The sequence below is a fragment of the Rhopalosiphum padi genome, chromosome 3 (assembly GCF_020882245.1).
Source record: "Rhopalosiphum padi isolate XX-2018 chromosome 3, ASM2088224v1, whole genome shotgun sequence".
Taxonomy (NCBI): Eukaryota; Metazoa; Arthropoda; class Insecta; order Hemiptera; family Aphididae; genus Rhopalosiphum; species Rhopalosiphum padi.
Window position 1 is genome coordinate 38,322,203 of NC_083599.1, and position 16,828 is coordinate 38,339,030.

The 16,828-nt window shown below is 23.0% G+C and overlaps 1 protein-coding gene across 1 annotated transcript; it reads right to left on the minus strand.

The window, feature by feature from the left end:
- Positions 1-600: 600 nt before the first annotated feature.
- On the minus strand, positions 601-14,929 carry LOC132926651 (serine/threonine-protein kinase D1). The gene is given in 18 exon segments (XM_060991025.1): positions 601-1,452; positions 2,704-2,789; positions 2,890-3,072; positions 3,141-3,183; positions 3,185-3,325; positions 3,661-3,929; positions 4,031-4,150; positions 6,251-6,433; positions 6,492-6,627; positions 6,698-6,824; positions 6,915-6,979; positions 7,076-7,224; positions 9,302-9,551; positions 9,637-9,800; positions 9,985-10,125; positions 10,245-10,383; positions 11,139-11,301; positions 14,776-14,929. Coding segments are annotated over 17 exon segments (2,448 nt in total). The 5' UTR covers positions 11,265-11,301; positions 14,776-14,929; the 3' UTR covers positions 601-1,326.
- Positions 14,930-16,828: the final 1,899 nt, after the last annotated feature.

A 16,828-nucleotide genomic window follows, 5' to 3' on the forward strand; every position in this document is an offset into this window, starting at 1 on the left:
AACACAAGCATGAACAATTTACCAGATAGAAAAATCTATTAACATATTAAAAAGTAATAAATAAATATGTATGCGTGAAGTCTCTTTAATGTTTTAAATAGAAGTAAATATCAATTTAGAAAGAAATTAAAATTTTAAAAATTTTACAATCTAAAACAGCTTTTAACCCAATTAATTAAGAATATTAATTAACTTTTGAAAAAATATAAATTTTAAAAATTAAAAAAAAAATTATATTACAAATATATTTTCCATACAGAAGATGCAATTTCAAGTCTAGTTAATTATTATATAATATAGGTAGCAGTTTATATACAATATTACCAGTATCCTAAAATGTTAACTTCTAATAAAACTGTTCCATTTTACAAATATTAAAATTAATTAAGTATTGTATCAAGAATAAATGACCACAACAGCATTTTGTTTTGTTAGTCATATTTTACTTTAAGAAAAGATTAAATGCGTAAAATGTATACAAATCATACTTAAAATCTCATCAAATAAATACTTTATATGGTCAAAAACTATAATATACTCGTACAATTAAGTAAAAACACTATTAATATTTTACAAGATTAACGAATTGACAAATTAAAATTAAAATATTAGTTACTTCTATTGAAATACTTTATGTATATAAAACATAGTTTTCACACTAATTTAGTAAAAATCAAGCATTTATTAATTTAAATTGACATGTTTAGCACTTCATCAAGTCTTAATTAAAATATAAGCTAACTCAATAATTAGTAATTACTAATTATTACAAATTTGGCATTACATTAAAGCACCAACATTTTATTAAAATTATTAGCTGTCAGATTTTAAGAAAAATATTATTAATAATAGAATAATACTTTAATGTTTTATACATGATTTAACAAATATATAACTAAAACATAGTAATCAAATAAAAGGTATAAAAAAACTTAATTATATAATACTAGATATTATTATAAATATAAAACAAGAGGTTTTGTTAATTATAATTATAAAGCTGTTCCTATGAATTTAAAAAAATCGTATAGAAAAATTATTTGACAATACTGAATATTAACAATTAAGAACTAAGATTAATTTTTAAGATAAAAAAACAAGCAAATTTCTTAAAAAATAGTATATTTTTGGTAGATAACCAAAAATGTATTAAACAATTATAATATAATATAAGTTATTGAAATCATCTGAAATATATGCTTTATAAAATAAAACATCTATTGCATATTTTATTTTTTATACTTAAAATTGAATGAATTAAAAAGAGATATATTCATATAGAAGGAATGTTTAGCTGAAATCTTCTTGCATTTAAATCGATTATTTTCATAAAAACCTTGAATGCCTTTGAAACGTTTCCCAACGGGCATCATCAGATTCGTGTGTTAAAAATCGAGTACCATTTCCTGTTGATTTTTCGAGTTCTCTTAAATCACACCATGTTTGATAATCCTAAATAATTAAATAAAAATGTGTAAATTAAGAATCATATTAATTTGAACAATAATACCATTGTAAATAAGGTTAATATGGCTATTTCGTAACGTCAATATAATTTATTTACACAAATAATACATTTAAAGTCATTCTAACTGCTGACTATTAAATTCTTATAATTTTAATAATATATGCTAAGGATTTTTAAGGCCTAAAAAATTAAAAATATGTACCACAATACTATCAAATAGGCATTAAAATGAAGCATTGTGTAAAAAAATATAAAATATATGTATATTAAAACGATCAAGAAAATGGGAAAGTGGATATTACTCCACAGTATAGTAAGTGTTGGAAGTCAATATAATGGATATTTAAAATGTTAATTCAATGATATCATTACTAATTGTATTTAAGTATTACTATTTATACCCAAATATTATACTTATACTATAATTTTACCAATATCTTATTAATATTTTTATATAGTTAAAAGAACAACTAATGTGGGATCATACATACATTTTTCAAACTTTTTGACTAGGCTTAACATTTTTTATTAACATTAAAGTAACAATATAATTTCTACAATTAATACTTTTAAAATTACAACTAAAATGTAAAAGCCTAAATATTAATTTTTCACCAGAAACCACTCTTAAAGTTGAAATATAAAATTATTTTTCTACTATAAAATATTGTACATACATATAAAATAACACACTATTGTAAAATCATTTGCTCAAAATTTAAAATGTCAACTGAATTTTAATTATTTATGTTCTTAATATTTCTCTTTTCAGATAATTATAATGTATAGCTTCAAAATCGAAGCCGTACAATTTTATAAAAACAAAAAATAAAATTATAAATCAATACATAAAAATGTTCATTAATAGAGAGGAGTGTAAAACTTATCACACGGAGAGTACACATAATTATATAATGCTGGTATAATATAGGTATTTAAATTATTAGATTATATTTTTTTTTATTAATAAAAAAAACACTAAAAAATATGCAAAAATAGTGCCTTGTCACTAATAAGCCAAAACATATACCTTATATCCCAAATAGAATTTTATTTTACTATCCAAAAGCAATATGCAAATGTTATAAGTTCCTAAACTTAGTAATAAACTAATAAATATACATATAATAATATGTAAATTCAAATAATAATTGTTTATTTCGTAAACAAAATTATGTAAAAAAGTATTATGAAAGTACTAGCAAAATAAAAAAAACATTATGCAAAATATTTACCTGTAACCAAACGTGTACTAATGATTTGTCAACAGTAAATCGTTTTCTTTGCTTTACTTGTAACAAATTAGTTATAAGATCAATAGCTGGAAAATTAAAATAGATTTTAGATATATTAAAATAGCATAAACATAAGAAAATTATTATATCAATATATAACTTATACTAAATTATAAATAATAATACCATCATGTGAAATTTCTTTCCATGGATTTCTTGGATACATAAAAGCAGCATTTTGTATTTGATCATTAATATCTTCATCTTCATTAAAAGGAAACGTTCCACTTAGGCTGACATAAACTATAACTCCAACACTCCACATATCTAAAGATCTATTATATCCTTTATTTCGTAAAACTTCAGGTGCTGAAATCATATTATTCATACATAAAAAAGGTACAAGTTGAAACTTATACTAAAGAACTTATACTAACCAAGATAAGCAGGAGTTCCAACTACTGATCGACGAAACGATTTTTTCACCAATTATTCGAGCAAATCCAAAATCACACAACTTGACTTGTGGGAAATCAGAATTTGAACTAAGAAGAACATTTTCTGGTTTTAGATCACAATGAACTATGTTTTTGCTATGTAAATGCTTAAGTGCTATTAATATCTAAAAAAACAAAATTGCATCAATGTTCTATTATTTTGACAAAATGCATAGTGTTTTTGAGAGATATTTGATAATTTAATTAATAGTTGTAACTTTTTTTAACAATAAGTCTATTATTTTATTAATAAAACTCAATTACGCATCTACATTTATATATATACATTATATACATTATACATTACCTATGTATAACAACAATATAGAATACGTAAGTTATGAATTTTTTTAAATTACGTAATTCATTATTTTTAGTAGTAGTTTTCTAAATATATTTTTATATATACAATCACTATCTAAATAATATTAAGATGTATTTATATAATAACTTAACTCACTTGGGTAATCAAAAACTTGGTAATACGTTCTGATAATCGTCTGCGTTCACTGGATAATATCATTTCCAACATATCTCCTCTCAATTTTTCCATGACTACAAAAATACGCTCTGTTGTCTCAAACATACAATCAAGGTTCACCACACCAGGGTGTTCTAATTTTCCAAGAATGGCTACTTCATTCTTTAAAGCAGCTTCTTGTTTAGTAGGAAATCTTAGTTTATCTATTACTTTAATAGCAACAGTTTTACCTGATTTTCTATGTTTACCTGAAATAATTCAATGAAATACATCAAAATATCTTTAAATTAAATTAAACAAACAATGTTAATATTCTATAAGTAGAATATAGAAATGATCAAGGACATACCACCATACACAATTCCAAATTGACCAGAACCCAACACTTCGTCAGGAAATATTTGATACAATTGGCTCATATCCGTCACACTTTGTTGTTGCTCATTAGTCTCATTAACTGAACGTGACACTATATTAATATATACATATTATTTAAAAGTTCAATTACAATTACAAATCCCACAAACTTCTATTTAATGATTAAAATTATAGAACACATTTATAAAAATAATTAAATTCAACTATTATAAGTATGTTTAATTTATTATCTAATATAATCTACTAGCAAATGTACCAATATTATGTTTGTGTGTGTGTTATATTTTAGTTATAATTGTAAATATTTAATTTAAATCAACATTAATATTGGTTATATTTTAATTTAACAACTTGAAAACCTATACAAAATAAATACTTTCGTTATTCAAACACAAATATAACTTACAAGTCCAAAATAAATTTTCATCAAGCAGCACAGATAATTTTTTGGATGTTGTGTTCTATTTGAAATACTATATAATTTTTTTTTTTTTTTGCTAGAAAAAAATGATAATACATTTTAGTTTATGTTTAATTCAACAAGGTATTTTTAGATATCTATAATTTATAATCGTATGCACAATTAATTCAATTTTCAAATACATAATTATGATTTAATGAAACTTCTTTAAAAAAAAAATAATAATAAGCCTTAATTTAAAGTATTAGGTATATTTAAATAAAAATTAAATTAAATGCATATATATGTTTATCTCAATAAGAATTAATAAAAAAAAAAAGTAAATTAAGTAGCTGAATGATGGTGAAAAAGTATAAAACATGCTTATTTGACAAACATATTCATCACTAAATACATAACAATTATAGAAATATTAATATAAATGAACAGCATTATAAAATAACTTTCAAACATTGAAATTATAAAGTGAAGTTATTTTGAATATAAATGTTCCATAATATAATGTATATATAAGGCAATAGAGTATCTAGAGGTGGATGGATAGGAGTTATAATCCCCCCCCCCCCACATAAGTATTAACAATATTTTAATAAAAATGTATTGAATAATTTTACAATATTCAGAAATACGAAAACTGGTATCATGCAGTTTGAAAACCTGCGTAATACAGGCAGTTAGGTAAACATTATTTTTTAATTGTCCATTCCACTTTTGTCATTTCTGAATATGATATTAGTATGAGATTTTCTATAATTATCAGTTTTGAAAAACAAAAAGGGTAAAACACAAATAACTATTAGTCAAAAAACTGAATAATTTATATAAATAGTGCTAGTCGCTTTATTCTACTTATTTAGGCCTCTTTGAACCATCCCATTTCCTGGTGGTTTTATTATCCATCATAGTTAATAACACATAAAATAAATATATTTGAACATAATAATAATTATAAAACTTAACTACATTTTTTTTGTCATGAAAATATCAGTTAACAGTGAGGTCAATTGTAACTTACCATATGTTATAAATCTAACTTCTTTTAAGTATTATATGTTAATTATCATTATACTATTAACAATATTAATAAAATATATTAAGTAGATTAAAAACTATTATATTATGTAAGCTATAAAAAATATTGTGTCAAAATATTTTTTTTGCTGTTTTTTTCTACATGTGGTTCTATTTTTAATATAAAATATTTATGACATAAATCATAAATTATAGTTTATAAGTAACGATTAGTTTTAAATAAATCTTATTTTTAGAATAAAAGGTAATATACAGTTGATATTATGATGTTTTCATTTAAGCACATTCATGCGTTTGTGTAAAAATACAGTGGCATACCGACAGTGTTATAATATAGTGTTAGAATTAAAAGTGTAATTAAAATATACCATGTTTTGAGTAAATTATTTCTAAATAATATACAATTCATTTTATTGATTTAATATACACAAGTGCAGCTTATTATGTTATTATTGTTTATTATTACTATAACATGTAACACAAAACACACAAACATAATGATATGAGAACACAAGCTAAGTAGTTTTATAAACAAATAATACTTTCGGGGCAGTCACTAAAATATAAACAAGATAAGACATTGCACATCGGCGGTACAATTCAAGGAATAAAACAAAATATTATTTTTAATTAATATTACATTTCTTAGAGTTATTGTTAATTAGGGAGAAAAATTGTTAGGCAAAAATATGGCAAGTAGCTTAGCGAACAGCCCTGGTTAATTATAAGACTACTAACTTGTAGAATTGGATGGTACAGGCATTAGTGCCTGTTGAATTATACTCTCCCAGTCTTTCTCTCCCTTGGTCCAAGCATCACTACATTTATCTTCGACATTTGTCCCTCCAGATAAGTTTTGTTCTTCACCACCAACATAATATTCAAGGTTAGTAGTTTTAAGTTCAAAACAATGCATTGGACCTGAAACAATTATTTTAAATAAAAATAAAATATATAATTTAATACATTTGAGTATTACCAGGAGCTCGAGGAACAATTGCACTATCAATGTAAAGTATTTCGGACAAAGGAATTTCTTTGTAATACTTTGATGTTTTGTCATTAACAAATAGTGTAATAGCTTTTGAATCCAACCTCCAATAATGACTTTTTCTCTATGGGAAGAAAGATTTATGCTTATCATATAAATATTATATTTAATAATATTTATTAGGAAACACATACCTGTTTGTCTTTGTTAGTAAAATGAACTAACCAACCCTCTTTTATGACTTTTGAACCACATCGTCTCTTAGTATGTTTGATAGATTGAACTATTCGCATCAATGGGATATTATTACTAGATGTAGAACTGAAAAAATAAAATTTTGTTTACAATTATAACATAATTAATTTAATTAATTATTATAGATTAGTAAAAAAAATAAGGTTAATACTTTACCCAACAAAATTTAAATCATCTTGAGGAGTATGATTTATATTATCTGTAAAATGTCCAACAGTCTCCTAAGACAATAATAATTCACACTGAATAAATATATCTATGTATATAACAAAAATTAATTTTTGAAGGAATCAGTAGAAATAATTCATTTCTCTTACCAGATTACAAGAACTTTGTCCGTTTTGAGAATTAGTTACCATTGATGGAACAACATAAGGAGGTGATGGTGTATTATTTTCACCATCACTATCATCTTCACCTTTGCTACCAGACCCTTCATGCTCGGATTCACTGCCTACGCCACTTTCTAAATAATTAATGTTATATTATTATTTAGATAAAAATACTTAAAAGTAAAAAAATAAAAATAAAAATACATTTTATCTTAATCAATAATAAAGTGAATAGTATTTAAAATAAATAAGTGAATACTATATAAAATAATTTGTACTGTTCCAGTTGATTTTGTTAATTATATCAAAATAGTTATAATCTAAAATTTGTTACATTTATAAATTTAAAAATTATTAGGGATATCTTGATAAGTGACTCATAATAACTTTTATATCATTAAAGATAAAGAGTATGAGTCATAAATAGCAAAGAAATATTCTTATCATTTTGATTATTTTATGTGTGTTAATTGGTTTTTCATTTAACTTATGTAAATATGTATATTTATTTACTGATAAGTAATTATCTAAGTCAATTCCAACCTAAAATTATTTTAATGATATACATTTTAGTAAAGTATAACACTTTTCTTATTTTTGCAATAAATAATAAGTTAAATAGTGAAATTTAAATTAATAACAGTTTCATATTATATGCAAAAAGTTTATAAATATTTTTAACAATATAATTCTCTTTACATAATAAGTTTTGAAAAAATACATGATACTCATTAGTTGTATAAATACTACAGTTATTTAACAATATTGGATCACGCTATCAAGGTATAGTCACATTGTTTTAAAATTATAGACTTTTGTTAGACAAACATTTTTAACTCAAATTATTAATAAAATTAGTTAGATAAGATGAACACAATGATAGTTATACAAAAATAAACTAATCAAAGAATTTTTATAATTTTTTAAATATGAATGACCTTATACCGTGTCCGTGAAAAATAGAGTAAATATTTTTCAATTTTGTGTGCGGGATATTAAACTTAACTAATAGAGCAAATTTTGGGTTTAGAATACAAGTTGATAGATAAAAATCACTTAAAAAATTGATTAATTCGAATCGGAAATTACAATTAAATAAGGTTTGCCATTAAAAAAAAATAAAGTTGTTTTGTGTTGCACAAAATGCATGGGTTAAATAAATTGTGTAAGTTATAAGAATTTATGATCCCTTTAGTTTAACATTCCACAAACAGAATTGAAAAATATTTACATGTTAATGAGTGATAAAGTGTACTGTGTTTCTGTAGACACGTGGTATATTGAAATTCTGAGTAGAGTAATAAATTAGGTATAGAGACAAATAAAACTGTATTTTAATTATACAAGTATTTTCTAAATTTAAACACCCAAGGATTAAATGTAAAAAATATTGAAAACAATAGTTGGTTAACTATATTCTATGCTAGACATAATTAAATAAAAATGTTGAATCAATTTATTCTGTTTTTGGTTTCATCTCTCACATATTTTTTTGATGTAATTTATTCTAGTTTATACTTTATTTGATGCTCTTATATTTGTTTATGTTATATTTATTTTATTATTCTAATATTTAATTATTAATTAGTAATTGATAACTTCCTATCTCCAACAGAAGCTAAGCTTAAAGGTTATAAATCAATCATAAATTGTAATTTAATAATATCTATTTTGTAATATGTTTGATTTTCTTAAAAAAAAAAAATACAAATAATAAATCAATTTTGTATACTGAGTATACTCTTATTACCCAACAATATAAACTAAATAAACTGTATTTTTTTCAAACCAATCAAAATGTTAAAATTGTAATCAATTGTTAGGTAATTGAACAATGCAAAGTTGAAATTGCAACTTATTGAAAAGTATATTATACATGATTCAAATGGATATTTCATTATTAAAAAAAAAAATTGAAGGTACTGTCAAACTAGTGTACACGTCTTGGTAGTTAGGGTTTTACAATACTTCTGAAGTTTAAAATATGTCTATATTACAGTAATGTTAATTATTTTGGGTTATTTTTTTATTTTAGAACTACAATTAATATTAAACCTTAACCCGCATTTTTTGTTTTTTTTTTAAATTTACGAATAGAAATGCTTAATTGAAATTCCAAGTGATATTGTTCATAAAAGTATGTACTTAAAATTTTTAAATGAGATTATAAAAAAAATAATACTGGTATAAATAATAGTGGTTGCTACTAACCATTTAAATCAATTGGATAATCACTAATGCAATCTTTTGGCACATCGTCCATACACTTTTTATGCACATTATAATGGCAATCTTTGCACTGTACTCCTTGTTTATAAATTCCTTTAAGCAATTTTTTACAATGTTGACAAATTGTAGGTCTAGTATATGAATGTATAACAAATGTGTGTGGTATTTTGACAGGAGAGGGTGATCGGCTTTTGCTTTTCATGGGTACATTCAATAAATTTCCACTAATTCCCTAAAAATGAAAAAGAAATTAAATATAATAACTGAAGATTTTAAGAATAATTACAAAATTAATTGAACTTATAAGTTTAACATACTGATTCATCTGATACTGCAGATATCAATGAAACATTTGATGGACTACGAGTTGAAACACTTAAATTAGAAGAACTTGTTTTATGTCTATTTTTATGTCTGCTACCACCTCCGCAATCATTGAGCAGTTTAACTACACATCTTTTATGGTAATTTAAATTACAACCTAATAACAGTAATAACAATTAAAAAAATATGTATAAGTGTACTTAATATATTTATAACAAAACATGGAAATTAATATATACGCATACAGTTATGGAGCAAAAACTTAATAAATTAAAATTTATATTTTATTACTTGCTCTATAATTGTCTGAGTTAAATCAATTATTTTTTTATGTTAAATACCTGAACATTTTAAACCTTGACGTACTATCCCAAATAGCATTTGACCACAATAATCACAAAATGTCGGAGTTTTATATGAATGTACTGCTAAAGAATGTGGTTTAATAACTGAGCTCTCATATTCCTCGGATAATGATTGACCTAAATATAATTTAAATAAATATTAATTAATAAAGGTACAAAATTACATAAGTACACTAATGTATAAATTGTTGAATACATATAAACATATTATAGAACTATAATAAATGTATAATTACCTGACAGAATTATTTCAATTATAGTTTCATCACTTATATCAATAACATTATTGACAGGTACAAGAATTTGATCACATGAATAATTATGACGGAACAGTAAAATCCTCTCTGCTAATCGAGTAAGGCTATGATCAGGACACTATGAATAAATAACAAATCAAAAAGTTTTAATAAAACAACATTATTTACATTATTAATAATTATCTAGGTGGACATAATTTCAATTTTTACAATTTACAAACAAAGAGATAAGATATAGAATATGAATCATACTAGTTTGATAAATATAAAATTATTTAATTGATAGACAATTTCTAATACTTGATTCATTTTAAAGAACCATTAATATTTTATAAATTGTTAATGTCTTTATAATTTTTACAAAATTCTAAATAATTACATTAAAATCTTACCCATCTAAATAATAATCTATGGTAAAACTATTAGTTAATAGAACTAATGCTACATCAAAAGTGTTGAGTTTTTTTTATTGCTCAGATGTTTTGTTAATAATAAAAATTACATAAATGTAGAACAAACTCTATTGTCCTCATAACTTACTATGTAAATCAATGCAATTATTAATTTACATTACAAATAAATAATAAACAAAATGCAGAATCTATTTACAACAATGCCTTATATTTATTATACTATCTGAAATCTAGGTAATAGATTCTAGAATAATCCACTAAAATATAGTAGAGAAAAATGTATAGAGAGAGAAGAAAACAAATTAAAGAAAATATTAGAGATGTCTAACATCCAGTTCTTTTTAATATAATTTTAAATAGTTTTACACACATAATATTATTCAAAAATGTTTTCTATGTGGTGGGATATTAAAATAATTTATCGTTATTAAGTACTGTAATAAACATTATTACTACTTACTTTTATGTTTACAAAATCACATGCTGCTTCTTTTAAAGTTCTTAAAGTAAAAGAAGATGCATTCAATGTTACAGAGTCACGAATCAACCCAAGTTGCAAAATGAATGTTACATCTTTTTCTTCCATGTCACTGAATGTTTATTAAATTGTTCAAACATTAAAACTGAAAGAAATTGCATATATCAGATATAATTTTATTTATTTAAATAATGGGCAAATAATAATAATTAAATTAAATTAATAGATTCAATATTGTATGATTATTATTATTTATTTTCAATTTTAAACATAAATTAAGACTAAAAATAGCAATAATAAAATCAATTGAATAAATATATTAATTTTATATCATAAATTATTTTTAATATTCATCACAAGTATGCAGTATTATTACTAAGCATGCACAATAAACAAAAATGAATGGACAATTTACAAAACATTATTTCATTGCCTATTATTATTATATAGATATATTACTGACACTTATTAAAAATTGGGTATTATTTATTGTCAGTAACTTAATATTAATTTTTCACTTAAAGATTAAATAGGTTGAAATATATAACATTGAAAATGAATTTCTTTAAAAGTATAACAGTTTTAGATTTTTACAAAAATGAATTCATTAGATTATAAAAAATAATATATTAAGACAGAACTCAAACACAGTATGATTAAAAAAAAACATTTTATTAACCTTGATTTTAATTTGCTTCCTTATTATAATTAATACTGAATATATAAATGCTAACTTAATAAGAGTAAGGAAACAAGGAAATACTTAAGTCAATTTAAAGGAATATTTTGGTACTAAAACTATTTAACCATTAAACATTTAATTTATTGGCTTCAAAATAAAATAATAAAATGATAAAGAATTTCTTAGATTGACCAAATGTTTAAATAAAATTTAAATCTATAAATACTTAAACTAATTCACTGTGTCAAACATAGTTTGTGTTAGATAATAAGAGTTTCATAAAAGATTACTAAATAAATATAAAAAAATATGGAAAAAATTGATTTTAACAATTTAAAAGGACCAAAAAATATTGGTTAGGTTCTGTATGATTCTTTTATCAAACAATGCTCATTATTTCAAAATCTATTAATGTATTGAAAATATTTTTTTACATAATTTCCAGTCAAAATAAAAAAAAATTAAAAATATTATAAAAAAAGAAAAATATGTCGAAATAAAAAAAACAATCCACATTACATAAATAAATTGTTATTGTGTACACATAAATTATTATCATTTATTACCTAATATTCATTATGATATGTAAATGTGTAATTTATGATTTAAATAATTATCATGTAACCAAAATGTTAGTTTCTATTTTTTCAAGTAACTTTTTTCTAGTAACTTTTATTACACAAGCCAATTATTTTATTATACAAATTTTTATTTCAAAATCTAAATAAACAAATGAAATATTTAAAATAGATAAATATAGTTGAACGGAATGGTAAAATATGTGGATACTCGGTCAAATATTGGTCTACTACTCCATATACCTAAACTTTAAATTCTCATAACTCATAGGCTACATATCCGAAGTTTGATTTTAATGTATCAAAAAACTCCAAAAAATATTTTACTTTAGAATATGAAATTAAAAATATATGTTGTCATTCAAAAAAGTAATAACTTAGAAATTATAATGATAAAAAATATTAAATTTCTTTTAAAATTTTTTTAAAAAACATTAATAGAATTCAAAATAATCTATATTATTTAATAAAATAATTGCACATTCTGTACCTATAATAAAAATTACTAGCTTTGAAAAAATAGGAACCAATATTTTGGTTACATCAACATTTATTTTATTTTAATGATAATTATACATTAACGTATATCATAATGAATATAATAATAAAAATTAGTGATCAACAATAAGTATGTACAATAACAATAAAAAATAAACATAAATATCATATAATATGGAATTTTTTTTCTTTTAATTTTTAATAAATTTCTCTTTATTTTTTGCCAACAAACGGACTAAACCAATTTCAAATAAAAACAGTGATAAATCAGTCGTATTATCTAAATTATTATTGCCTAAATAATTAAATTTTATCAAATGAATAACTAATAAATTATACCCTATCACGTAAAAATAATTATTATATTATTAAGCCATAGTAATTAGACATTTAATCTGTTTTGCCATTTTATTTTAATCACTATTACTATATATATTAACATTAAAATAGTAGGAAAATATTCTAGACTAACATATTTGAGTTACTTTATCAATGCTAATGTAATAGCCAATGTTGTTATATTTATTTCCACTGAAATTTTAAACTCCTAAATTGAAAGCAAATTAATCTACAACCAAAGATTAAAATAAAAATTCAAATAATAAACTTCAAATTTGTATATTGTGATTAAGAAAATGAGAAGTACCTATGACTATCTTGTCATATACGCTCTACCACAGATTACAGTCTACCTACAATTATGGAACATTTGTCATATGCGCTCTACTATCCAATTTATATCTTTATTATGAACAAATTTAACAAATTTCTAAGAGACATGGCACAAGTATTTTAATATTTATTTTAATATTTATAATTATCAATGATAATGAAATGAATGACTAGACGACAACACATAATGATAATATAAAATTATTTTTAATAATATATTACTAATTTATAAGAACTGGTGTTTGTCATTAAAACCACTTTTACATCGCCCATTTATTACGAGAATATATTATTGTCTAAAAACTAAATATAGTTGTTGAGTGGTAATGATAAAATACAGTAAAGCACAACTGCAGTCACAATGTTGCCAGTAGAGAGCATACGACAAGATAGCAGTACTTATGTAAAATTTATTTTTTTAGTTTTTAATATTTGACAAATATTTAGCCGTTGTATATGAAATACTTTTTCTAGTAGGTAGTCTTTATTTTTGAATTGCAAATAATCTAAATACGCAAATAAATATAAATTATAAATTTAAATCAGTTTTAATAAAATACATGTTACCATTTATTAAAAAATTAATATTAATTATAAAAGATTTTTCCAATGAATACTATTTTTATATGAAATTTTTAAAAAATGACATAAATGTTTACATTTATATCTCTATCAATGATTTAATTGTCTTGTGATAGGTATCTACTAACCTAAGATTATCTTTATAGTTTATTTTGGAACATTATAATGTAGATTTTACCAATGTTTTAAATTTAATTTATGTTTAACCTATTGACTAATATTTATTTGTGACTTAAAATACTAAGTGTAATTTAGTAAGTGAACATATTAATTTACTTTTAGAAAAATGATGAATAAATTGTACAAAAAAAAAAATGCTGAATGCTGAATGCATTGAATTTTTAACAATATTTCTTATAAATTACATTTGAATAAGACAAATTAATTTATTAATAAAAATTATCATTTATCATTTTTATAGCTTCTGTTGCATATTGGTAATACAAGGTAAAATGTGTACCCAGTACCTAATATGTTTAAGTCAATAAAATCAATGACGATTAAATAGGTAATAGGTATTTATTAATGTATCCATTTTCAATTTGACTAAATTTCATAAACCAAAAAGAAAATACTTATATAATTCTTGTTCTTAAAGTTAACGTACCTGGTTAGCAACAATCTTAATGTATAGTGTCAATACGATTATTCACAAACACAATAATTACAACGTAAACTGTATTTTACTCGTTTCGCCATATTTCTTACAGAGAAATAGAAGTATTAAGGACAACTTTCACCCAAGTATGAATCAATTTCAATCGAAACAAATGATAAGGACAAATATCATCTTATCACTTGGTCTTTTTATCTTCTATATCTATATACTGTACGTCTGTACATAATAGGAAGAGATGACGTCGTCCCGGGACGGCCGTAAAGTCAAATTTATTCTTGACCATCTGAATTTGCTATTTGTTGGGGCAGGATGATTCCGGAAGGCGTCGTCATCTATGTTTCTATTCGGGACTAATTTTAGCGATTCTCAGTCGCCCGATGCAACTGGATAAAAATTACGTACAATCGAAGACGAGGACGCTATAAACGATACATCGATATCGTAATTATATCGTGTCGATTATATTTTCGTCCTGCAACGATTTTCAAATCTTAATATTTAAACATTTTCCCATTATTAAACGTAGATTACAAATGAAAATGTCCAAAAACTTTTAATTGTGATGCTCATGATGGACGCCCGACTCAACCAAACACGTCACGGTACTGTTTTAAAATTTAAAACCAACGTTTTTAAATGAACCCGGATTCATAATTTTCAGTCTGTCACGGCGGCGCAAGTGTAGTTTAATACGTTTAAATATATACATATACGACGTTTATCCGTAGATACCGACACGGTAATTTATTCATCGATTTATCGTATAAATTTCGTGCGTCAGACAATAATTATTGTAGAACAGAAGCGCGGCGTATGGTCATTGAGAAAATGTTGAGAAATTTGTGATTATATAACATGCAGGTGGATAAAATATAATGATTGCCTAGCTGTATGCGAGAGATTTTTGATCAGTGTAACTATTGCGCCCTACCGAATATCTAAATTCGAATTTTTAAATGTGAACTACATTTATATAGATACCTATGCGTACGCGTCAATACCCTATTTAACCAACTGTTGACTGCGTGTCTGCGTCGAAATTTAAACAAACAATTAAATGCATTGGTATTATATTTCAATATTTGCTACCTAACTGCATTTTTCGATTTGCACCACCAAAAATATACTAATAGGTATGTAATATTTTTTTTGTTAGATTAAAAATCTAATTATATTATCTAATAATAACCGTATGTAAATAATATATTTTGGTATACTGTAATTATATTTTAGGTCATATCTATAAACTAAGGAAACAAACCTAAGAAAATTTAATTTATAAATATAAATGCACAATTCGTAAACGTATTTTGTCGTTAACAACCCATACAAATGACAAATATATATTTAATAAATTATATTGAGAGATTTTAGTAATGAACCGTGCTGAAAATCGAGATTCGTGCTCTTTTTCACTAAAAATCAACTATTCCTCGAAGGTGTATTAGGTTAAATAACATATAGTGTTGTGGCTTCGAAACTAAGTCTATCTAAATTTTGATTTCACCACCATTTTCGGTATATTTAGCTAAATGTTTCAAAAAAAAAAAAAAAATGGCCACAAAAGAGTAGGTGTCCAATAAAGTATAATTATACCTCTTTTTTAGCTTCAGTCTCAGATAGAACAGCAAAACTAAGATATATTTATATATATCTTAGTTGATGGGACAGAGCCACAGAGGTGTGTGTACAATTAATAAAATTATATCTATTTTTCCATAATAATATTATAGTTTAGTATACTACTAGTCTAGTATATTTAATATTGATACTAATAAATGTAAATAAATATTTTTTCAAACTGCAACGAAATTAACTAGTTATACGAAATAACGAATGTTCATAACATTACATAATTTTTACCAACAAGGTTAACCATAATAATTAAAATTGTAAATAGATATTTGTTTTTGTTAAGATTATTAATTAATAAAATTGAATTGATTAAAATAGGTGACTCATAAATATTTAAATAATAATACCTATGCTAATAAATAAAAAAGGCGAAAATTAAATATTATAAACAATCACACAGAAAATC